This window comes from Ovis canadensis, chromosome 2 (assembly GCF_042477335.2).
Source record: "Ovis canadensis isolate MfBH-ARS-UI-01 breed Bighorn chromosome 2, ARS-UI_OviCan_v2, whole genome shotgun sequence".
NCBI lineage: Eukaryota > Metazoa > Chordata > Mammalia > Artiodactyla > Bovidae > Ovis > Ovis canadensis.
The window spans coordinates 156,793,036-156,818,369 of NC_091246.1; the positions used below are offsets into that span (position 1 = coordinate 156,793,036).

General features: G+C 37.4%; 1 protein-coding gene across 6 annotated transcripts in view; it reads left to right on the forward strand.

Moving 5' to 3' along the window:
- Window positions 1-25,334, forward strand: part of CCDC148 (coiled-coil domain containing 148) — a 329,833-nt gene that overhangs the window by 174,690 nt on the left and 129,809 nt on the right. For all 6 annotated transcript variants that reach the window (XM_069577480.1, XM_069577479.1, XM_069577478.1 and 3 more), the window contains one exon: window positions 17,697-17,837. In XM_069577480.1, the coding sequence (XP_069433581.1) occupies window positions 17,697-17,837 (141 nt within the window). The remainder of the gene's footprint in view (window positions 1-17,696; window positions 17,838-25,334) is intronic.

Consider the following 25,334-nt stretch of genomic DNA (forward strand, 5'->3'; position numbering starts at 1 on the left):
GGAAAAAAGTAGGAGCTTTGAAAGAGTCAAACAAGAAAGAAAGGAAAACCATCCCTGGGATATATTATTTTGCAGATCACCATTATGGGCAAAAATAATGTTCAGATGGTGTTCACTCCCACTGGGGATTCTGCGAGGAGTGATAGAGAAAATGTCTTATAAGTATTCTTCTAAGGGGTGGAACTATCCTTCCAGGAATATGTATGCATTGGCTTCAGTCCACCATGGGTCAAGAATTGCCCACTAGTGTATAAGGTTTCTTGCATTTCTAGCTTTACACTGCATCAGAATGAGAAGATTTTTACAAATATTTCAAATGTGAAGTGGGGACAGAGAAGCCATGGGCAGAAAGTGCAAGGTACATGGTGGAAGTGAGATATGGTTGAGTTGCTTTCAGGCCCTGTCTGTGAGCAACTGGTTGGCACAACAGCTGCAGTCCAAAGGTTGACCAAGAGGATACAAGGTAGGACACAGAGATGTTGGAAATATCAGCTAATAAAGAACAGTGAAGAAAAAATTATTTAGAAGATGTCAGGCAAACTGAAACCTCAACTACATTCTCCTACACTTCTGTTTGAATGGCTTCAACCACTCCTGTGCTTTGCTGTGCTTAGTAGCTTAGTCATGTGCGATTCTTTGCAACCCCATGGACTGTAGCCTGCCAGGCTCTGCTGTCCATGGGTGTTCTCCAAGCAAGAACACTGGAGTGGGTTGTCATGCCCTCCTGTAGTCAACCACGCCTGCTACCCTAAAAAAAACTAACTACCCAGAAATCTGACAGTATCAAGTTCTGGTGAGAATGTGAAGCAACTGGAACTCTCATACATTGCTGATGGAAGTGCAGAATGGTACAGCCACTTTGGAAAAAGCAGTTTGACAATTTCTTGTAAAGTTAAACTTACACTTAACTGTATGACTCACCAATCCTACTGGGTATGTATCCAGGCGAAATTAAAACTTATATTTATACAAAACCTGCAGCAAATGTTTATAAACAGCTTAATTGTAATTGCCCCAAACTGGAAGTAACCCGAATGGCCTACAACTAGTGGGTGGATAAACAGTCTGTGGTGCATCCGCACAACAGAATACCTCTCAACAACCAAGGGAATCAGCTTCTATACATGTAACAACATGGTTGAACATCAGATGTGTTATGCTAAGTGAAAGAAGCCAAGTCCAAAACTACGTGTAGTTTTATATAAAACTGTGGAAAAGGCAAAACTTACAGGGTCAAGAGACAGTAAAAAGGGCTGAAGCCACAACATAGCTAGTGAAGGACTGACCAGCCTAGGAGAAGAGGCAGATTAGAAGTATTTTTCAGTTAAAGCTAAAGTTGTTCTACTTCTATGAAAGTTAAGTTAAATTCTCTCAGATATCAATGAAGATCTCTGTTTTCCTATCATTAATACTTAATTATCAACTAGTAAAAATGACATGTCTCATATCTCCTATTTAGTTCTAATACTATTATGTCTACTATATAGGCGATGGGCTGAGGATAGACATAAAAAAAGGTGAAATAAGTCTTTGCCCTAAAAGTGGTCCTGATACAGAAGAGGCAACTTTAAAATAAATAATTTCAATTTAGTGAGCTTATTTATATATTAATTCAATTAATTCACATGGATACATGCCCAGTGGGATTGGTGAGTTATATGGTTATGGCCTAGAGGTGGAAGTGACACCAAGGATAATTATCTTACTGTGGCTGGATCCAGGAAGGCTTTATAGAGGAGGAGATGCTTGAGCTAAGACTGGAAAAGTGAATAACCCTTTGCCACTAGGGAAGCAGGGTATTTCAGAAGTAGGAGAGACTATTCAAAGGCATGGGGACCTAAAACAGCATGGCATGTTTGCAGAACTGCATGTATTTTGTTATAGGTGCAGGGAATGTGGTTTGGGTGCAGGAAGGATGAAGAAAGAATATTCTTTGACAGATAATGGGGAACCTGGTAAATCATGCGAAGACTTGGAATTCTATCTGGTAGATGAAAAGCTGAAAACAGATAGCCTAAATATGAAATTAGGGCTTCATGTATTTGCTTTTTGGGCTTCATCGGTGGTTCAGTGGTAAAGAATCTGCCTGCAATGCGGAAGATGTAGATGACATGGGTTCAGTCCCTGGGTTGAGAAGATCCTCTGGAGGAGGAAATGGCAACCGACTCCAGTATTCTTGCCTAGAGAATCCCATGGACAGAGGAGCCTGGTGGGCTATGGTCCATAGGGTTGCAAAGAGTCACACATGACTGAAGCAACTGAGTGAGCAATATTTGTTTTTAAGAATATGAGTATATTTTCAATGTTCAAATATTGGAACATATGCATACAAATCCAGACTTTGAAATTCTTTTGAAAAAATTGGAATAATTTCCTTGCTGTCCAAGGGACTCTCAAGAGTCTTCTCCAACACCACAGTTCAAAAGTATCACAAGCATGAGCTGTGGTTTGGAGAAGATGCTTGAGAATCCCTTGGACAGCAAGGAGATCAAACCAGTCAATCCTAAAGGAAATCAGTCCTGAATATTCATTGGAAGGACTGATGCTGAAGCTGACGTTCCAATACTTTGGCCACCTGATGCAAAGAACTGACTCATTGGAAAAGATCCTGATGCTGGGGAAGATTGAAGGCAGAAGGAGAAGGGGACATAGAGGATGAGATGGTTGGACGGCATCACCGACTTGATGGATATGAATTTGAGCAAGCTCCAGGAGTTGATGATGAACGTGGAAGCCTGGTGTGCTGCCGTCCAGGGGGTTGCAAAGAGTGGGATACAACTGAGCAACTGAACCGAACTGAATTACTTAGGAGTTCCTTTCTTTATGGCAACAACTGTCTAGAGTCAAAAGCCACTGCCTCCCTTATGTGACTTTAAGTGGAGCATGTGCCTGTCAATATGGGTCGCTTCCCAACCACCACTTGGGTGTTTTACCCCCAGTCCCCTTTTCTCACTTTTGCTACTTACCTGGCTCCAACAAATATTTGAACTTAAGTATCTGCTGGACACAATGGGGAACCTTTGAAAGGCTAGGTGAAAGAGGAGAGTGAAAATGCTGGCCTAAAACTCAATTCAGAAAACTGAGATCATGGCATCTGGTCCCATCACTTCATGGCAAATAGATGAGGAAACAATGGAAACAGCGGCAGACTTTCTTTTCTTGGGCTCCAGAATCACAGCATATGGTGACTTCAGCCTTTAAATTAAAGGACACTTGCTCCTTGGAAGAAAAGCTATTATAAACCTAGATAGCATATTAAAAAGCAGAGACATTTCATTACTTTGCTGACAAAGGTCTATATAGTCAAAGTCACGGTTTTTCCAGTGGTGATGTATGGAAGTGAGAGTTGGACCATGAAGAAAGCTGAGCACTGAAAACTGATGCTTTTGAACTGTGGTTCTGGAGAAGACTCTTGAGAGTCCTTTGGACAGCAAGATCAACCCAGTCAATCCTAAAGGAAATCAGTCCTGAATATTCACTGGAAGGACTGATGCTGAAGCTGAAGCTCCAATACTTTGGCCACCTGATGAAAAGAGCCAACTCATTGGAAAAGACCCTGATGCTGGGAAAAATTGAAGGCAGGAGAAGGGGATGACAGAGGATGAGATGGTTGGATGGTATCACTGACTCAGTGGACATGAGTTTGAGCAAGTTCTGGGAGATAGTGAAGGACAGTAAGCCTGGCATTCTGCAGTCTATGGGGTCGCAACGAGTCAGTCACAACTGTACGACTTAAAAACAATGGCAACAAAAGTGGAGTAATACCAGATTTCTCATTGTAAAAGGATTATTCAGGAAAGATGTGGAAAATGGATTGATATGGGATAAATCTGAATGTCGGGAGGCCAGTTAGGACTAATTCTCAAAATTACGGAATGAGATGATCAAAGTTTAACTGAGCTTCGTAGCTCTAGGACTGGAGGTGAGATAAAGGAGTCTAGATATATTAAGAAGGATATAGTGACAGAATACGAAGGATATTGGAGAGAAAAAGGTCTAGAGTGGCTCTTGGCTTGGGCAACCGGGTATGTCTATGATGTCACCAACTTAACTAAGGAGTACAGGTTCTGAGGGAAGGATAGTGATTCTGTCTTTGAATGTATTGCTTTTAGAGGGCTATAGATTACCCAACAGGCAGTTGGCAAAATGGATCTGGAGCCGTGGATTTGGGAGCTATGAACCCATTCATAGTACTGGAGGCCCAGTGGGCTGAGTGAGAAGGCAAAAAACCAAAACAGAAACCCTGGGAACATCAGAGGTGGATCCAGCTAGCTGATGAAGATGTATAATTGGTATTATTAATTCTGACATGTTACTAACTCTTAAACATGTTTTATTCAATTATAAATTAGAGATATTTTCTTATTAATTTCACAGAGTATGCCTCAGTTTGAGTGCTGATGGCAATATTATTCAAGGATTAGAATCTCTCTCTATGTGAGGCAGGGAAGGTACATGACAGGAATTATATATGAGAAACCTGGAATGCCATAACTCACTGGACTCCTGTGAAAAGACAAAATAGCTTTAAATGTAAAAAATCCCCAATACATTTACACATAATGGTGTTTAGAATAGTTGGTCAGTTACATTAGCTCTGTAATGACAGATAGGATCTTTTTTTTTTTTTTTTTTCTAGCTGGGAGTAATTATCTGGAGGCAGGAAACTTGAAATAGAACATAGACATAAAACAGTAAATTCAAATTTCTAAATCTCCTAGCATAAGTGGCAATTAGATTCATACCATCATGCTTCATGTCTTCTGTTTAATATGTTTTTATGAATTAGGACAAGGTTGTCTCCTTGGTTGAATAGTATAGAATTTTATATAGGGGATCAGAGCTATTCCTTCAAGAAACATATGCATTTTTTGATTCTTTTTTGGGCCAAAGAACTAAACAGACATTTCTCCAAAGAAGACATACGGATGGCTAACAAACACATGAAAAGATGCTCAACATCACTCATTATCAGAGAAATGCAAATCAAAACCACAATGAGGTATCATTTCACACCAGTCAGTCACAGCAGTCAGAATGGCTGCTATCCAAAAGTCTACAAGCAATACATGCTGGAGAGGGTGTGGAGAAAACGGAACCCTCTTACACTGTTGGTGGGAATGCAAACTAATACAGCCACTATGGAGAACAGTGTGGAGATTCCTTAAAAAACTGGAAATAGAACTGCCTTATGCCCCAGCAATCCTACTGCTGGGCATACATACCGGGGAAACCAGAATTGAAAGAGACACATGTACCCCAATGTTCATCACAGCACTGTTTACAATAGCCAGGACATGGAAGCAACCTAGATGTCCATTGGCAGATGAATGGATAAGAAAGCTGTGGTACATATACACAATGGAGTATTACTCAGCCATTAAAAAGAATGCATTTGAATCAGTTCTAATGAGGTGGATGAAACTGGAGCCAATTATACAGAGTGAAGTAAGCCAGAGAGAAAAACACCAATACAGTATGCTAACACACATATATGGAATTTAGAAAGATGGTAACGATAACCCTGTATGCAAGACAGCAAAAGAGACACAGATGCATAGAACAGTCTTTTGGACTCTGTGGGAGAGGGAGAGGGAGAGTGTGGGATGACTTGGGAGAATGGCATTGAAACATGTATAATATCATATATGAAATGAATCGCCAGTCTAGGTTTGATGCATGATACAGGATGCTTGGGGCTGGTGTATTGGGATGACCCAGAGGGATGGGATGGGGAGGGAGGTGGGAGGGGGTTCAGGATGGGGAAGATGTATACACCCGTGACGGATTCATGTTGATATGTGGCAAAACCAATACAATATTGTAAAGTAATTAGCATCCAATTAAAATAAATAAATTTATATTTAAAAAAGAAACATGCAGAGTAAGTAATTTGAAGACTGGGGAAGTTGGAACTGCAAAGGAGTTGTCATTTAGAAGCAAACTGGCTAAATATAATGGAATATAAAATAAATGAATTAAAACTAATGCACATTGTTTTAGCGTTTATCTGTTCAGACCATTCATTTCAGGGGTTTACCAAGACTTTGTGGAGAAGAACAAGGTTTCTCATCTTCACCAACATCTCATGCTGTAGTATCAGTACAGCAATCTGCCTCTTTCTTAATATCTATTTGAAGAAAGTTCAAGATAATGGGATTTGTTATCTTGTGACTGCTCAGAAAATTGATGTGTGTAACTTCCATTAGCATTTTTAGGGATAATCTGGGTGAGGCCCCCTTTGCATTCATATAATGGTTCCCTTAATTTTTCATCTTGTCTTTTGTCTTTCCCTCCTCTCTTTTCTCCTATTGCTTCCCCGGTGCACCAAGAAGATATTGCTTATTTTTTCTGATTGTTTTGACTGTTCTTTCTGCAGAAAGGCATTTAGGCAATACACATATATCAACATACACTATATCTAGTTTGAAATATTTATTGCTGAATAACATCCTAAGTGAATGGGGTTCTACTGATGATAATGGAAGTCACTTTCTTTTATGATTTTTCCCAGTTAATCTTCTTGTGATCTCTGCTTGACTTCCATTCATGGCCCCTTTATATAGGTAAGATGTAATAAGTTTGAGTGAAGAGACTAAAAGTACTGCCAAGTTCTTTGAATTATTTCTGTTGAATTATTCTGTTGTTGATTCTGTGCTGTATCTAGAAAGAACTGTGTTGTTGGAAAGAAAAATACTCTCATTGAAGGCTTCCTGTTTGGGTCCTATGAGTTAGGAAATCCATAAACTGTAATCACTTTTATCACACTCCATAATAACTTTCCCTAATTTTTATTCTCAGTAGTGGTCTTCATTTCATAGCTCCAAAATCATCTTATTCTCATAAAAAAAGACTATTTCAGTGATTACTAATCCATAAGTATTTCTCTTGAGGCTCTGTTCATTAAAATAATAACTCTGAGGGAAAAATATCAGAGCTTGAGGTATATGATTATGCTAGCGTAAACTTGTGATTTTAAGAATAACTTACTAATACTTATTTACATTATATAATATATATCTCCCTGTAGATACTTTCTCCCTCTAGACAGCAAACCATCCTAATTACAAGAAGGTGTTCTAGGTAACTTTTTCTCTCTTCTATAATCTATTTCACTTGCATTAATTAGGGAAATGCCTTGTTAGGCAAATGTACTACATATTTTATTTGTATTTTATTTTTAACCACAGACCAAGATAAGAAAACTCTAAATTGCAGAATCAAAAGTGTAGTCATTTCTGGGGTTGATGGCTTTATGGAAAATCCCTGATACTGAAGTTAAACTTAGTGCTCAGCATAAAGTTATCTCAACTTTCTTGGAAGATGTTGTTAGATAGCAGATATCTTTAATAATAACTTTTAGTGTTGCAGAAGATTTTATAGATTATAAAAATTGTGTAACCCTTGACCTCAATATATAAGGAGCATATAATCTAGTTGGGAAAAGTAGTATGTGCCTGTGAAATGGCTAATAAATAAAACCATTTTTCCTCCTTTTTAACAATTGAGATATAACTAACATATAACTTTATATTAATTTTAAGCATATAGTGTAATTTGAAATATTTATGTATTGTGGGAAATGATTACCTCAGTAAGTTTAGGTAACATTCACCACCACACATTATTATATTTTTTTCTTATGATGAGAACACTTAAGATTAACCCTCTCAGAAACTTTCAAACATACAATACAGAATTGTTAACTATAGTCACTATGCTGTGCATTATACCCCTGAAAGTTTGTTCCTTTGACCTGCTTTACCCGTTTTGACTATCTCCCCAACCCCTCTATCTCTGGCAACCACCAATCTGTTCTCTGTATCTAAAAGTTCATTTTTTTTGGTTTGTTTTTTGTTTTAGATTCCACATGTGAGATCATATAGTATTCGTCTTTGACTTATTTCCCTTGGCATAATACCCTTAAGATCTATACATGTTGTTGGAAGTTGTGGGATTTTTTCTTTTTACCACTGAAAAATATTCCAGTGTATATGTGTACCACATTTTCTTTATCCATTCATCCGTCAGTGGACACTTGGGTTGTTTCCATGTCTTGGCTATTATAAATAATGCTGCAGTGAAGTTGCGAGTGCGGGTATCTTTCAAGATATTGATTTCATTCCCATTGGATAAATACACAGAAGTGGAACTTCTGGATTGTATGATAGTTCTGCTTTTAATTTTTTGAGGAAACTCCATACTGTTTTCCACCATGTCTGCACCAACTTACAGTCCCACCAACAGTACAAAAGGCTTTCCTTTCCTTCACGTCCTCGCCAACACTCATTAATTCTTATCTTTTTGATGAAAGCCATTCTTGTTCATTTACCCAAGAAATATTCATTGAGCCTCTACTTTGGAGGAGGCACTGTTCCAGCGGTGGGTTAGAAAGTAAATAAGGCCAAGTACCTGTTCTCGTGGAGTTTAAAGTCTAGGGAGAAACACTGTTAAGAAAATAAATCAACTAACCAATAATAAAATGTTTTCCAGTTTTATTGAGAAATAATTGACATATCTCACTGTATAAGTTTAAGGTATACAGCATGATGGTTTGATTTATATTTATTGGAAGTGATTACCACAGTAGGTTAACTGACATCATCTCATATGGATATAAGGAAAAAAATCCTCCTTTTGTTGAGAACTCTTAGGGTAATAATATAATTTTTTGTAGTGTAAATGGAGTGAAAATAAAGCAAGATAGGTAAACAGTGTCTGGATGGTATCTATTTTGTGACACAGTCATAGATGCACACAAGAGCCGGGGTTGACTAATGGTAGAGAGGATGTTAGGAAGGACAACTCTGCAGGGCCTTGAAGGAGAGATGAGCAGGAGTGAGGGTTTCCCAGGCAAAGACCTGGGACAGAAATAAACACGGATGTGTAGCAGTGGGGCAGAGAGGAAGAGGCAGAGGAAGAGGAAGGCCTGGGCTGTTTGCTTTGGGGAGTAATAGGAAATAAGGTGATATACATGGGGTCAAGTCCACATATGCCTTAAAAGATTGAGTCTTTCTTTGAACAAGGTAATGTCTGAATTGCCATAGAAACTGCTTGAAATGGTGGCAAATGCAAAGCCACCATTATTAGAATCATGTGAAGGGGAGCAAAAATATGTGAACATTAATCCAAAATACAAATATCTATTGAATTGGTTGAATCGAAATGGCAGTGAAGTCAGGAAAGTCAGCTAGAAAACAATAGTAGCAACGGAGGAATATACTGAACATTTGTATAGCAGTTTTGCTTTCTTATCTCATTTATTCTCCCCTTCACACATATTTATTGAGCATCTATTAGGTGTCAGGTGGTGTGTGAGGCACTGGAAATACAATGATGAGCCAATCAGATGTGGTCCCTTTCTTTATGGAGATCATAGTCTAGTGGGGAAGCGGACCATAGTCATGTAACAAAGCTGAATGTCTGATTTTAAACTATGACAAGTATGTTGAAAAATAAGCAAGTTATGGGAGCATGCAACTAGGATGGGTGGGTAAAACTCCCCTGACAGACACTGAAGCTGAAACCTGGGGCTAAGTATTGAATAGGAAAAGATGTGGAGGATGCAAGGTGAAGGGGAAGGTGCAAGTGAAAGAAATGGCATGTTCAGCATCCACATAGATGGAGGAAGTATGGCTTCTTTAGGGATCTGGGTGATGGCCAGGGCTCCTGGAGCAGAGAGGGTGAGTCAGTTATTGTAATGGCTTTAGGAGTTGGGGCTGCAGATATAGGCAGGGCCAAACTCTGGAGGCTTTGTAGTCCATAGTTGGGAGCTTAGACTTCACCCTAAGAGTGATGGAAATCTTTTAAAGTGTAGGAAGTGAGATGGGGATGTGGACAGGAAATGAAACCAGTGTGGATGCACGATGTATTCTGAGAGCGCTAGGATGGAAGGCCTGAAGATAGAATTGGATGTAGGTCCAAATGATAGTCAGATGCAGTCTGCAGGGCTTGGTAATGGATTATATGTGGAGTGTCAGGGACAGGCAGTGTCAGGATGATTCTTGAGAATCTGGCTTGTGCAAACTGATGATATTTGCACAGCAATCCTGTAAGGTGTGTGCCGTTTTTATCCTATTTTACATTACTCTGAAGTTAGAGGTGGTTAAACAATGTGCCCCAGGGAGTGCCATTAATAAGTCACAAGGGTAGGACTAAATCTCTGGTTTCTGATTTCAAAACCTGGGTTCTCTCATTATGTTTCTCGGTTGACCGCAGAAAGATTGAGGACTGTGGCTTAATGATGGCGGCACAGTAGCTTTGCTCTTTATAGCACATAGTCATAGAATCTCAGCATTGGAAAAGATTATAGAGAATTTACTGCTGTGTTTTTCAAGCTTCTTTCACTGTGACCTACATGAGAAATGTATTTTATATCACAAATGGATATATATATACACATACACACATACACACACACAGAGAATGGAAATAAAAATTTCCTGAAACAGCATTACTGTAATGACATGAGATGCACTCTGATGTTTTCTTCCATAACAATATGCTAGTTCCCATCCATAAAATTTATTTCATTATCCACTGATGAGTTGTAACCCTTTGTCTGAAAAACTGATTTAGTGCTGTTCATTTTTTGAAGAGGATTTGAGACCCAGAAATGGGAAATGGTTTCCCTAGATCTCATAGTCAGCAGGCAAGTGATTTCCTGACTGAGAACCCACTTTCTGAGTCTATTATGCAATTTGGCTTTGTCAGCTTTGTAAATATAGTACAATGATAGGTTTGTAAGTTTTGTCCCTTAGGAAAAAATATCTGTTGACAGTTTTTCACTTATTAGCATTTAGTTTGTTTCTTCCTCTGCAAGTCTTACTTTACACTAAGGTTAAGACCCTCTAAGACCCGTTAAAATGAAACTTTGCAAGATTTTATTTGAAAAGAAAAGGGCACGAAACAGTTACATAATAGTGCATAATCATTGAGATTCTCAAAAAGACAAGTAAAAAGTCACAGAAAATGGAAAGCAGTTATCAAAGAGAAGTGATCAAAAAAATGCACTTATGAAGTCATCCAAGAAACCAAGGGACAATTGTAAAACCAAGAGGAAAAATCAAATCTTTCCACTAAGCAAAAATGCCAAGGAGAGAGCAGGAAGTTTTAATAATGTATGCAAAAGCACAGGTACTGTATTTCATGAGTGGAGTTTAAACATAAGTGGAACATATAAGATAAAAAAAAAGCTTAGGTAATATTGAAAAATGGTGGGACATTTGGAAAGAATTTAAGGAAACTATCAGACTGTTAAAGATTCAATAAATGAAAATTTGAAGTTTACTCAGCTGTAGAAGCTTATAGGAGCATTTAAGGAGAAGATAGAAAAAGATTTGCTTGACACTTTTTGCACATATCCTCTAACATTGCTAGAAATATAATTCATTATTGAAAATCCTGACAAGGTTTTCTGGATATTTTCCTTGTCTGACAAGCAGAAGTGGCGCTTGGGAATCCTGGAAACAGTTACAATGGGGAAAGCAGGGATCCAGCATCACAGGGTGGAAGAGTCGGAAAATGATAATGTGTCTGGAGAGGGTAACTTTCTTTCCAAAGACCTATCCAGTGGGGGAGAAAGGGAAATATTGTCCATCTAACTGCCAAGCATAGCCTCAGAGTCTTATCTGTGCACTTACCAATAAATATTTCTTAACCCTTTAAAGTGCTAGATACCATGCAAGACTCTGGAGAGAGCCCACGCATAAGACAAATTTGGTCCCTGCCCTTAAGTTTGTAGCCAAGTCTGAGATACGGGCAAGTCCAAGTGGTTCAGTGCTGATGTGTGCTGTAATACAAGAGAAAGACAAGATGCTAGGGAAGTTGGGAAGAGACACCTGATCTGGACATGGTAAGTTAGGGAAGGCTTCTTGAAGCAAATGATGTCTAAGTTTAGGCTTGATTAGGATAAGGAAAAGTTAGCCAGATGAACCATGAAGAAGAGAGAGCTTGCTTGTTTCAAGGATTAATTGACACTGTGATTAATGTGTTGACAAAGCATAGGCCCAGCACACAGTAAGCCCTCATATATGGCAGTTTTTAATATTTTATCATAAGTAATAGACACTGCTCAATAGTACTTTTCCCACATATAAAACAATATACATGATACAATGTTTCTACAAATAATGGCTGATAAAATTCACAATTAATGTTTAATTGTCTATTATTATTTACCAGGCTCATAAAATACTGATGTTTGTTCCTCATTGCAATTCATTTTGAATTGCATTCAGTTTTCATTCTGAAAACTACAGAGCATATTGTGGTCTCTCTATATAAGTAAAATAGAAAATAGAATCAGAATACTAGGACTTAAAGAAACTATAGAAGTCACCTGATCCAGTCGTCATCCCCTTTAACATGGGAGAAGACTAGGCTAGCCATTTGCTCAAAGTAACCATGTTGTCAGTTAGTGGCAGAGAGAAGACAAAAAGGCTGGTATTCTGACCAGCAGCTTAATACTCATTTCCTTTATACTGCGTTGCCAACTTCAGAAGTTATTTTCAATGCTCTCAACTTTGATGTAAAATTGTGTTAATATTTTTACCTTGATATGAATTTCCATTTTGCCTTTGAAGTTTACGTGGGCTTCATTTTGTGTTTTTCTAGTACTTGATTCATTCTAAAAATATGCATGTTAATTAATTTCCCTTGAACTATTTAACTTTTACATCAAGAGCAAAGGATATATGTAATACTACTAACCATTTTCATTTTAAATCCTTAATTTATTGTTGGCAAAAGATTAATATATTTTAAACTTCATTTGTTCTCTGTTAGGTTAAGGTTTCATTCAAAGACTGTACCTTTGGCAGGAATATTAAACAAAGAATTAACTAGAGAACTGGAAAAAACTTCTGTAGTTAATAATCTAAATAATACTTTCCTTATAATGTGCTCCTGACTACCACTGTGGTAATATTCTTTCCTGGTTGTTATCGCTGCACACTTATGTTCGCATGCTCCATTTAAAGCTATATAATTACCCAACCTTTTAAAATAAAAACCGCTAAAATGTTTTTCGGGGGTGTTCTTCCTTTTGCTCACGGTTTGCTCTTCTGTACTTCAGCTTATTGTGCTTATATTGATTCCTCTGCCCACCTGTCAGCTTTCTTGTTCTTGGACTTGAAAATACCATAATCGGTTGTCATTCTCTCTTCGTGGAAAATCCTTTGGCTTCCTCTGTGGGGATCCACTGGGTACAGATTTTTTCACTGGCACCCTTTTCCCAGCGAGTCTTCACTGTATCCATTGTGTATTCCAAAAAGCCCCATTATGTTACCTCCTGGATACTAACTGTTGCAGAGCCTGTTTCTCATTGTCATGATCTCACAACTCCAGCTACTTAGGAGGATATAATGCTAGCTTTAACAACGTTCTCTTCTTCAATTTTCACCTTTTTTTTGTGTGTTGGGGGAGAGGAGATATAGGTATAATTACAGATGATATTGTGTATTATCGATTGGAGGCAAACTTCTAACAGTCCCTGACCATTCTCATGATTCTAATATGAAGTAGAAACTATTTAGTTTCAAAAGGCTGATGCTGACTTGCTCCAGAGTTTTTGTTCCAGCAATTCATATATGTGCACATAGTTTAACATCTATAACCCACTGGCTTTCGATTGCTCAACTTGCATTTGTTTTATGATTTACAGTGTATGCTCCATTTTAAAACCTATGGTAATCGTTTCTGGAGAACAGAAAAAACATTGTTTAGACTTGCAAATGACAAGAAGGGTAAACTGGGAGATTAACTGGGGTACCTGAATTTTATTGGTCTGGTTATTCTCTTGCTATACTTACCTTTGGAAACAGAAATCTTGTCCAGTTGTAGGTATTTGCTTATATCTGGCTTCATAAATCATACAACAGTACATGTCATTCAATGATAATTCTCATAAATTAGTCTTAAATCAAAAGTGAGTAAAGTAGTTCCAAAACACAAACTTTTTTCTATTGAAATTTATAGGAATAAATTTCAGGACTCAGAAAGGCTGAATATGTACTAATTTTCTTTACATTAGTTCACTGCTTCTCAGGTCTCATTGTCTGAGAACCTTGAGACTACAGTGTTTTACTATACAAATCTCTTTGGTCATACGTTATATTTTGTGTTTTCTTAAATAAAAATTTTAATACAGAAAAATATAAACATATATTTAAGTTTGTCATTATTCAATTTCAGCAATTATCAACTTACTAGTCAAATTTTTTCCATCTATACCCTTACCTACTCTCTCATGCCTATGCAAATACCCATATATCATATCATTTCATCTATATTTTAGTATTTATCTCTAAAATTAAAAAGAATAAACCATTTATAAAGCCTTTATAAAGGGATAACCATACTATGATCACACCTAAAAACTTGAACAGTGTTTCCATAATAGCATCTACTTACTAATCAATATTGAAATATATCTGTTTTATATATTTTTTTATATTTGGTATATTCAAATCAGAAACTAAAATGGCTGCTTTGATGTTAGGATTACTCAGTGTTTTCAATTCAGCCTGATCCATCCATTACTATAACATTTCCTATCAGCTCAGATCAATTTCAGTAGCAAATGATTATCATGAATGAGAACCCATTATTTCATTATGCATTGCAAAAGGGTATATTCTAATGCTATCATTTCTTTTTCATTTATTTGGTTCCATTTAAAAATGTTATTTTGGTAATTTAAATAAGTATTACTTGAGCATCTATCATGTGCTAGCACTCTGCTAGACAGTATAAGCAGAAAACAAAACACCTATATATCATGGCCTCTGCTCTAAATGGAAATAAAAATATTATGCTCAAAATAATTAGAGAACAGTTATGATATGGTCAGTGAAATCATATGAGAGATGAGTGTGGGTTGGAGAATGTATAATGGCAGATATGGGACATGTGCTGGGCCAAGAAGCATTTTATGAAATAGGGGGAAACTGAGGGCATTTCAGGTAGGGGAATAGTCTGGGTCATACCATGAGGCAAAGAACAAAGATGGTGGTATAAAGAAAGGAACAGGAAAAAAAACCTACCTAGAGACTACACATTAATAAGGTTAAAGTGGGGCATTAGTTGGAGGTGAGGACAAGCACATTAGATAACAACAGAGAGGCTGGGGTTGAGAAAGGATAGCCATAGAGTTAGGAGTATAAGGTAGACACAGGAAGCAGGAAGAAGAGAAGAGAGCAGTATCAACTGGTGGAGAAGCAGGGGAGAACTGTGTTATAGCCAAGGAATGAAAGAGTTTTAAACATGAAGAGGTGGTTGACAGAGTTAAATACAACCGTAAGGTTAAAGAAAGGGGGACCAGTTCAGGAGGGAGACCCCTGGCAATATTTGACAGGGCACTTGATTTTGATAGAGCATATTACCCACAGAGGGTAGATAAAGGAAGGAATGATTTGGAAGTAATAAGTTAGGACAGAGGGCATAGATGATCTTATTCTAGGAATAGGGTTCCAAAGAATAAGGTAAATATGGCCAAGATTATCAGTAGTTGGGGCAACCTACTGCTTAGTTAACTTATATGCAGAGTACATCATGAGAAATGCTGGGCTGGAAGAAACACAAGCTGGAATCAAGATTGCCGGGAGAAATATCAATAACCTCAGATATGCAGATGACATCATCCTTACGGCAGAAAGAGAAGAACTAAAGAGCCTCTTGATGAAAATGAAAGAGGAGAATGAAAAAGCTGCTTAAAACTCAACATTTAAAAAACTAGGATCATGGCATCCAGTCCTATCAATTCTTCATGGCAAATAGATGGGGAAACAATGGAAACACTGATAGACTTTATTTTCTTGGGCTCCAAAAGCTCTGCAGATGGTGATTGCAGCCATGAAATTAAAAGACGCCTACTCCTTGAAAGGAGGGTTATGACCTACCTAGAGACCATATTGAAAAGCAGAGACATTACTTTGCCAACAAAGGTCCATAGTCAAAGCTATGGTTTTTCCAGTGGTCATGTATGGCTGTGAGAGTTGGACTGTGAAGAAAGCTGAGCACCAAAGAATTGATGCTTTTGAACTGTGGTCCATGAGAGTCCCATGGACTTCAAGGAGATCCAACCAGTCCATTCTAAAGGAGATCAGCCCTGGGTGTTCTTTGGAAGGAATGATGCTAAAGCTGAAACTCCAGTACTTTGGCCACCTCATGCAAAGTGTTGACTCATTGGAAAAGACTGATGCTGAGAGGGATTGGGGGCAGGAGGAAAAGGGGACGACAGAGGATGAGATGGCTGGATGGCATCACCAACTCGATGGACATGAGCTTAAGTGAACTCTGGGAGTTGGTGATGGACAGGGAGGCCTGGTGTGCTGCGATTCATGGGATCGCAAAGAGTCAGACACGACTGAGCGACTGAACTGAACTGAAGTGTTTGAAGACCAAAAGTCTGAATTTCCTTGATATTCCTTTTATTTTGATAAATAGAGCAAACTATATTTTTAGAAAGCAAACTTTGAATAATGAAAGTGCAAAAAGAGCTTAACTAGTTATTTTAGTTCACCATATTTTATGGTATTTTATTTACTCCATTTTCATTCATATAGTACCACAGTGAATCATGCTTATATCAAATATATGACAATGATATATTAAACTGAGAATGCTAGTTTCTTCCTTTAAAAAAAAAAAGATTTTCTGCATATGCCTCCATCTCCTTCCTCTCTGCTTTGTTAGCTATATGTGTACATGGAATGTAGGTTTGCTTTTGTTTCATTAGCTTTATTGGTTTACTGCTCACAAAGATAAGACATGTTTATTATAAAAATTTTTTTAAATTCCACGAAATGCTTCTATTCAGAAATAAACAATATTATTATTTTGGTAAACCTCCTTCCAAATCTCTTTCTTTGCGTAGATAGATAGATGATATTTTATTTTAATGAGATCATACCATGAATGTGGTTTTGCACCTGCTTTTTCACATCTAATAATAGGTTGTAGATATTTTCTGGATTGATGAATATGGAAATATAGAAACTTTTCAATGGCAGTCATTACATGATGATGCCATAGTTAATTTATGCCATCTCTTGTTGCCAGACACTTAGACTCTCCAGTTGTTCTGTTTAAGCAGCACTGCAATGAACATTCCTATTGGTAGTGAAAGACTATGTATATTTCATATTGTGCTATATATTTATATATTACCCAGTGTTCTCTAGAAGTGCTGTACCAATTATATTTCTACCAATAACACCTATTAGTAACCAGGAAGTTCTTTTAAATGTCTTAATTTTTTTTGTCTTCATTCAGGCTCATTTTCTTCACTTATAAAAATCAGGATGAAACATATCAGTGATTCTTAAAATTTTTAGGATATTAAGACCATTTGAAAACTGTTGACTAGAAAATAGAAATATTGTTCTAGGAAAACACATCTGCAAAAACACAAAACTTTTACATAATATTTATGAGAATTCACAGATCTTTTGAAGTCAAATCACAGACTCTTTAGAATTTCATTCCATGAATCCAAGTGAACAATCTCTGAATGAAGTGATTTTTACAGTTGCTTTCTACACCTTACACAAACATCACACACTAATGTGCATGCAGAATTTTAATGGGTCCTTGGAAAATCTTTAACATCTGCTTGATACAAAACCTAGTCTCCTATTGATCTGTGAAATCACTTGAGTGTATTTATTTATTGGATGAATTTCTATTTATTTCAGGTTCTTCAGTGGCGAGCCCACCAGGAAGAGGTAACAAGACTGGAAATGGAAATCTCTGCCAGAAGAAGAGAAAAGGAAGAGGAGAAAGAGAAACTGTGGAAGAAGAAGAAATTGTTACAAAGAGAAGAGAAGAAAAAAGAGGTATTTATACTGTTGCTGCAAATGTGTGAATGAATATTTAATTGCCTGATTGAGATTTGATTGACCTAGAATTGGTCTTTGGCATAGAATCCTCATAGGCAGTTCTTAGAAAGATTCATAAGGTTCTAGTGGAGTCTTGCTTGAATGTATTTGAGCTTCAGAGATTTATGTACATGGAGGAAAACCCACTTTATTGACTTCATAAGCACAAGTACTTGTGATTAGAAGAGATACTATAGATAAAGAAAATACAGGGTTTGTAGTTGTTGTTAAAGCACGTTCTTAATAGGGACATGGCAAAGTCAGAGGTACTGGAATAGCATTTTGGTTGACTACAGTACAGCAAAAGACTGTGAAAAGATGTATTTATTGGAAAATACAGTATACTGGGGTCAGTACAATTAATAGAATACCAAAAGTCCCTTTAAAGAATTTACTTCTTATTTTATTATGTGTTAGATTGTTTGGTTTTTCATACTGACAAATTCATCACCCTATTTTTGAATGAACATTGTTTTCCCAAACCTTAAAATATTGATTAAAACACTTATTTTTTAAAAGGTATTTTTTATTTTTATTATTTCTGGCTGTACCATGTAGCTTGTTGGATCTTAGTTCTCTGACCAGGGATCAAATCCATGTCCTGTGGAGAGGAAGTGTGGAATCCTAACCACTGGACCTCCAGAGAATTCCCCAAAATACCTATTAATAGCTTTAAAATAATTATTGACAGCCTGTGGAAGATAAAACATATTTCAGAGGGGATTTAAAAAATATATAGGATATATATTTAGATATTTTATTTGCCCATATTGCAAAAGTGATAGAATTTATAGTAAAGAATATTTTTCTTTAAGATTTTATGTCTTCTGTGGAAATAATTCACAAAAAGCAATTTATGATCAATTCTATGACATAAAGAAAGGAATTTCCATTAATCTATATTGACTTGATCTGGACAATATGTGAAATGTTTTCTTTTGGAGTTGCTTAAAGTGCTAAGAATGACTAATTCATAGTCCTTGATGAATAAATTTTTGCTTCATGAACACAGTTGCTATACTTTAAGCTATACGGTCCATTGAAACCATATGAAACTCTTGTCTAGCAGTTTTTCCTTTAAAATTCAACCTGAAGAAAAAAATAACATTGTGGTTTTTTAGCTAAAAGTCAGGTTTTCTACATTTTTATAGTTCAGTTATTATTCTTGCTTGGTTTGTGCTCTTATGTCAGCAAATTGTTGTAGAGTCAGTATGTGTGAAAAACAACATGTATAGAAATTATATAATTTTTGACAAAATGAGCTGCAAAGGTGTAATTTACAGTTTAATTTCTAAGTGAGTACATTAAATGGTTTCATCAAGTCCCCATCAAAAGAGATACTCATAAATATCAACTATGTTTCAGATAATGTAGGGCTTCCCTGGTGTTTCAGATGGTAAAAGAACTTGCCTGCAATGCAGAAGACCTGGGTTCGATTCGTGGGTTGGGAAGATGTCCTGGAGTAGGAAATGGCAACACACTCCACTATTCTTCCTGGAGAATTCCATGGACAGAGAAGCCTGGTGAGCTACAGTCCATGGGGTCCCAGAGAGTCAGACATAACTGAGCAACTAAAAACGAAAACAAACAGAACTGACCTATACACTTTTCTGGGGAAAACTTATCAATTCCAACATTTGTTGTTCTGAAACTACAGTATTGGAAAAGTATATCCTTAGAGATTTGTCATCCTCCTGGGTGCCCTTCATAAAACTTCCTTTCTACAAATTAGTATGACCATGAAAGGATTTATTTTTAAACATTAGCTTGCATGTAGTGTCATTTTAAGTGCCATACACAGACACATCATGTGAAATACCTGGCTGGATGAATCACAAGCTGGAATCAAGATTTCTGTTAGGAATATCAACACATATATGCAGATGATACCACTCTAATGGCAGAAAGCAAAGAGAAACTGAAGAGCCTCTTGAAGAGGGTGAAAAATGACAGGAAAAAAACTGGCTTAAAACTCAACATTCAAAAAATGAAGATCATGGCATCTGGTCCCATCTTTTCGTGGAAAATAGATGTGAAAAAAAAAAATGGGAACAGTAACAGATTTTATTTTCCTGGACTCCAAAATCACTGTAGACAGTTACTGCAGCCATGAAATTAAAAAGATTCTTGCTCCTTGGAAGAAAAGCTATGACAAACCTAGACAGTGTATTAACACCTTATCTTTGACAAAGGAGGCAAGAATACACAATGGAGTAAAGACAATCTCTTTAACAAGTGGTGCTGGGAAAACTGGTCAACCACTTGTAAAAGAATGAAACTAGATCACTTTCTAACACCGCACACAAAAATAAACTCAAAATGGATTAAAGATCTAAATGTAAGATCAGAAACTATAAAACTCCTAGAGGAGAACATAGGCAAAACACTCTCAGACATAAATCACAGCAGGATCCTCTATGATCCACCTCCCAGAATTCTGGAAATAAAAGCAAAAATAAACAAATGGGATCTAATTAAAATTAAAAGCTTCTGCACAACAAAGGAAAATATAAGCAAGGTGAAAAGACAGCCTTCTGAATGGGAGAAAATAATAGCAAATGAAGCAACTGACAAACAACTAATCTCAAAAATATACAAGCAACTTCTGCAGCTCAATTCCAGAAAAATAAACGACCCAATCAAAAAATGGGCCAAAGAACTAAATAGACATTTCTCCAAAGAAGACATAAGGATGGCTAACAAACACATGAAAAGATGCTCAACATCACTCATTATTAGAGAAATGCAAATCAAAACCACAATGAGGTACCACTTCACACCAGTCAGAATGGCTGCGATCCAAAAATCTGCAAGCAATAAATGCTGGAGAGGGTGTGGAGAAAAGGGAACCCTCCTACACTGTTGGTGGGAATGCAAACTAGTACAGCCACTATGGAGAACAGTGTGGAGATTCCTTAAAAAATTGCAAATAGAACTACCTTATGACCCAGCAATCCCACTCCTGGGCATACATACCGAGGAAACCAGAATTGAAAGAGATACATGTACCCCAATGTTCATCGCAGCACTGTTTGTGATAGCCAGGACATGGAAACAACCTAGATGTCCATCAGCAGATGAATGGATAAGAAAGCTGTGGTACATATACACAATGGAGTATTACTCAGCAGTAAAAAAGAATTCATTTGAATCAGTTCTGATGAGATGGATGAAACTGGAGCCGATTATACAGAGTGAAGTAAGCCAGAAAGAAAAACACCAATACAGTATACTAACACATATATATGGAATTTAGGAAGATGGCAATGACGACCCTGTATGCAAGACAGGGAAAGAGACACAGATGTGTATAACGGACTTTTGGACTCAGAGGGAGAGGGAGAGGGTGGGATGATTTGGGAGAATGACATTCTAACATGTATACTATCATGTAAGAATTGAATCGCCAGTCTACGTCTGACGCAGGATGCAGCATGCTTGGGGCTGGTGCATGGGGATGACCCAGAGAGATGTTATGGGGATGGATGTGGGAGGGGGGTTCATGTTTGGGAACGCATGTAAGAATTAAAGATACTAAAATTTAAAAAATAAAAAATTTAAAAAAATAAAAAATAAAAAAATAAAAAGTAGAGACATCACTTTGCCAACAAAGGTCTGTCCAGTCAAAGCTATGGTTTTTCCACTAGTCATGCATGGATGTGAGAGTTGGACCATGAAGAAGGCTGAGCACTGAAGAATTGATGCTTTTGAACTGTGGTGCTGGAGAAGACTCTTAAGTGTCCCTTGGACAGCAAGGAGATCAAACCAGTCAATCCTAAAGGAAATCGACCCTGAACACTCTTTAGAAGGATTGATGCTGAAGCTGAAGCTCTGATACTTCGGCCACCTGATGCAAAGAGCTGAATCATTGGAATAGATCCTGATGCTGCAAAAGATTAAAGGCAGGATCAGAAGGGGATGACAGAGGATGAGATGGTTGGATGGCATCACTGACTCTATGGACATTAGTTTGACCAAGCTCCAGGAGATGGTGATGGATAGGGAAGCCTGACATGCTGCAGTCCATTGGGTCTCAAAGAGTCAGACATGAGTGAGTGACTGAATTGATCTGGACTGAACTTGGCCTAACACCAAAAGATCAGCAACCACAACAAAGAAAGTAGTAATAGAATGAATAATCGTGCTCTAAGTCAAATTCATGGTCAACCTCTTGCAAATGTATGCGACCAAGGTATCTATTTCATTTTTTTTCTTTTAAAAGTTACTTCTTACCATTTAGAAAAAAATTAAAGTACAGAGCTTGATGAAATTAAAACATTAGTACTCATCACCTAACATTGAAACTGTTAACATTTTTCATTCTGTTTCATATTTAATTTTATAGATAAAGTTGAAGTCTTCTTTTGATGACTTAACTCAGTACCATTTCTCTTCTTACCACCCCAAAGGAGTCTTGACCATGAATGTTATTGCTATCTTTCAGACCATCTATTGTTTTTAATATATTTTAATTCTTTTACTTTTTTCGTAAATATTTTCACACTGTATCATTCTGCAGCATGTGCTTTTTCATTTAACCATGCATTTTGAGATATAGCCGTGTTAATAGAGAGATCTAGTTTACTCTTTTAATGGCTATATTATGTTTCACTGTAGAATTAGATTACCATTTATCCATTCTCTGAGCGGTTGACATGTAAGTTTCTTAAGTTTTGTTCTTGAAACTGTCCTGCAGCAGCCACCTGTATATAATGACCGGGGCATGTATGCACAGCTTTCCCTAGGGTATACCTGGGGTGGGAATCACTGTGTTGCAGAATTTGCATATTTTCAACTTTATAAGACTTTTTTTATTTCATAAAATATTTAAACAATTCTTTTTGATTTTTGCCAATCTGATAAATCCGTTTCATGGACCACAGCCTTGTTGTGGCAAAGAGGCTTACATAACTCAGTGAAGCTATGTGAAGCTATACAATGGCAGGGCCATCTAAGATAGACGGGTAACAGTGAAGAATTCTGACAAAATGTGGTCCACTGAAGGAGGAAATGGCAATCCACTCCAATATTCTTGCCATGAGAGCCCCATGAACAGTATGAAAAAGGCAAAAAGATATGACACCAGAAGATAAGACCTGCAGATCAGAATCTGTCCAATATGTTACTGGGGAAGAACAGATGGCAACTACTAATAGCTCCAGAAAAATGAGGTGCCTGGGCCAAAGCAGAAACAATGCTCAGTTGTGGATGTGTCTGGTGAAAGTAAAGTTTGATGCCATATAGAACAATATTGCATAGGAATCTGAAATGCTAGGTCCATGAAGCAAGATAAATTGGACATGATCAAGCAGGAGTTGGCACTGACATCTGAGGAAACAGTGAACCAAAGTGGACTGGAATGGGAAAATTTAATTGAGATGACCATTTTATACCACTGTGGGCAAGAATTCCTTAAAAGAAATGGAGTGGCCCTCATAGTCAACAAAAGAGTCTGAAATGCTCTACTTGGGTGCAACTGCAAAAATAAAAGAATGATCTCAATTAGTTTCCAAGGCAAACCATTCAACATCACAGTAATCCAAGTCTATGTCCCAACCACTAATACTGAAGATACTGATGCTGATTGGTTTTGTGAAGACCTACAAGACCTTCTACAACTAACACCAAAAAAAAAAAAAAGATGTCCTTCGATCATAGGGTATTGGAATGCAGAAGCAGGAAATAAAGAGATACCTATTTGGAGTAACAGGCAAGTTTGACCTTGGAATACAAAATAAAGCAGAACTTAGGCTAACATAGTTTGTCAAGAGAACACATGGGTCTTAGTAAACATGCTTTTCCAATAACCTAAGAGAAAACTCTACAAATGAACATCAGGAGATAGTCAAAACCAAAATCAGACTATGTTCTTTGCAGCTAAAGATGGAGAAACTCTGTACAGCCAGTAAAAATAAGACCTGAGGCAGACTGTCACTCAGATCATAAGTTCCTTATTGCAAAATTCAGGCTTAAATGGAAGAAATTAGGGAAAAACATTAGGCCATTCAGATACGATCTAAATCAAATCCCTGATGATTATACAGTGGAAGTGATGAATAGATTCAAGGAATTAGATCTGGTAGACAGAATGTCTGAAAAACTATGGAAGAAAGTTAGAACATTGTACAGGCGATGGTGGCCAAAACCATCTCAAGAAAGGCAAATTGATTGTCTGAGGAGGCTTTACAGATAGCTGAGGAAAGAAGACAGCAAAAGACAAGGGAGAAAAGGAAATATTCCCAACTGAATGCAGAGTTCCAGAACAGTGAAGAGAGATTAGAAGGCCTTTTAAAATGAACAATGCAAAGAAATTGAGGAAAACAATAGATTGGTGAAGACTAGAGATCTCTTCAAGAAAATTGGAGGTATCAAGGGAACGTTTCATGCAAGGATAGGCACAATAAAGAACAGAAACTCTAAGGACCTAACAGAAGCAGAAGAGGTTAAGGAGAGGTGGCAAGAGTACACAAAAGAGCTATACAAGCAAGATCTTAATGACTTGGATAACCACAATTGTGTGGTCACTCAACTAGAGCTGGACATCCTTGAGTGAGGTCAAGTGGGTCTTAGGAAGCATTACTACAAAGAGAGCTAGTAGAGGTGATAGAATTCCAGCTGAGATGATGCTGTTAAAGTGCTGCACTCAATATGTCACCAAATTTGGGAAACTCAGCGGTGGCCACAGAAGGCTGGAAAAAGTCAGTTTTCATTCCAACCTGAAAGAAGGTCAATGCCAAAGAATGCTCAAACTACCACACAGTTGCGCTCATTTCACCTGCTAGTGAGGCTATGCTAAAATCTTCCAAGCTAGGCTTTAGCAGTACATAAATCAAGAACTTCTAGTACAAGCTATGTTTAGAAAAGGCAGAGGAACCAGAAATCAAATTGCCAACATTTGTAAATCATGGAAAAAGCAAGGGTGTTCCAAAAAAACACATCTACTTCTGCTTCATTGACTGTGCCAAAGCCTTTGACTGTGTGAATCACAATAAACTGTGAAAAATTTTTAAAGAGATGGGAATGCCAGACCACTTTACCTATCTCCTGAGAAACCTGTATGCAGGTTAAGAAGAAACAGGACTGGATATGAAGGAACTGACTGGTTCAAAACTGGGAAAGGAGAACATCAAGGTGTACTCCGGTGAAGGACAGGGAAGCCTGGCATGCTGCGGTCTATGGGGTTGCAGAGAGTCGCAATGAACAACAGCAGAAGAACCCGACAAAAGGGAACAGTATGTCAGTGCTTTAAACTGGATTCCCGTGGTCACCTGTGAGATGGCAAGTCTCATGTATTTATTGAGCAGTTTCCTTCCTCTGTGAATTGCTTATTCATGCTTCTTGGCCATTTGTCTATTTTTCCTTTATTTAATCTGTTGGTGATCTTTATAAATCTTGATACTATTTCTTTCTATCAGTTACATGAGTTGCAAATATTTTCTATGGTGGGTCATTGGC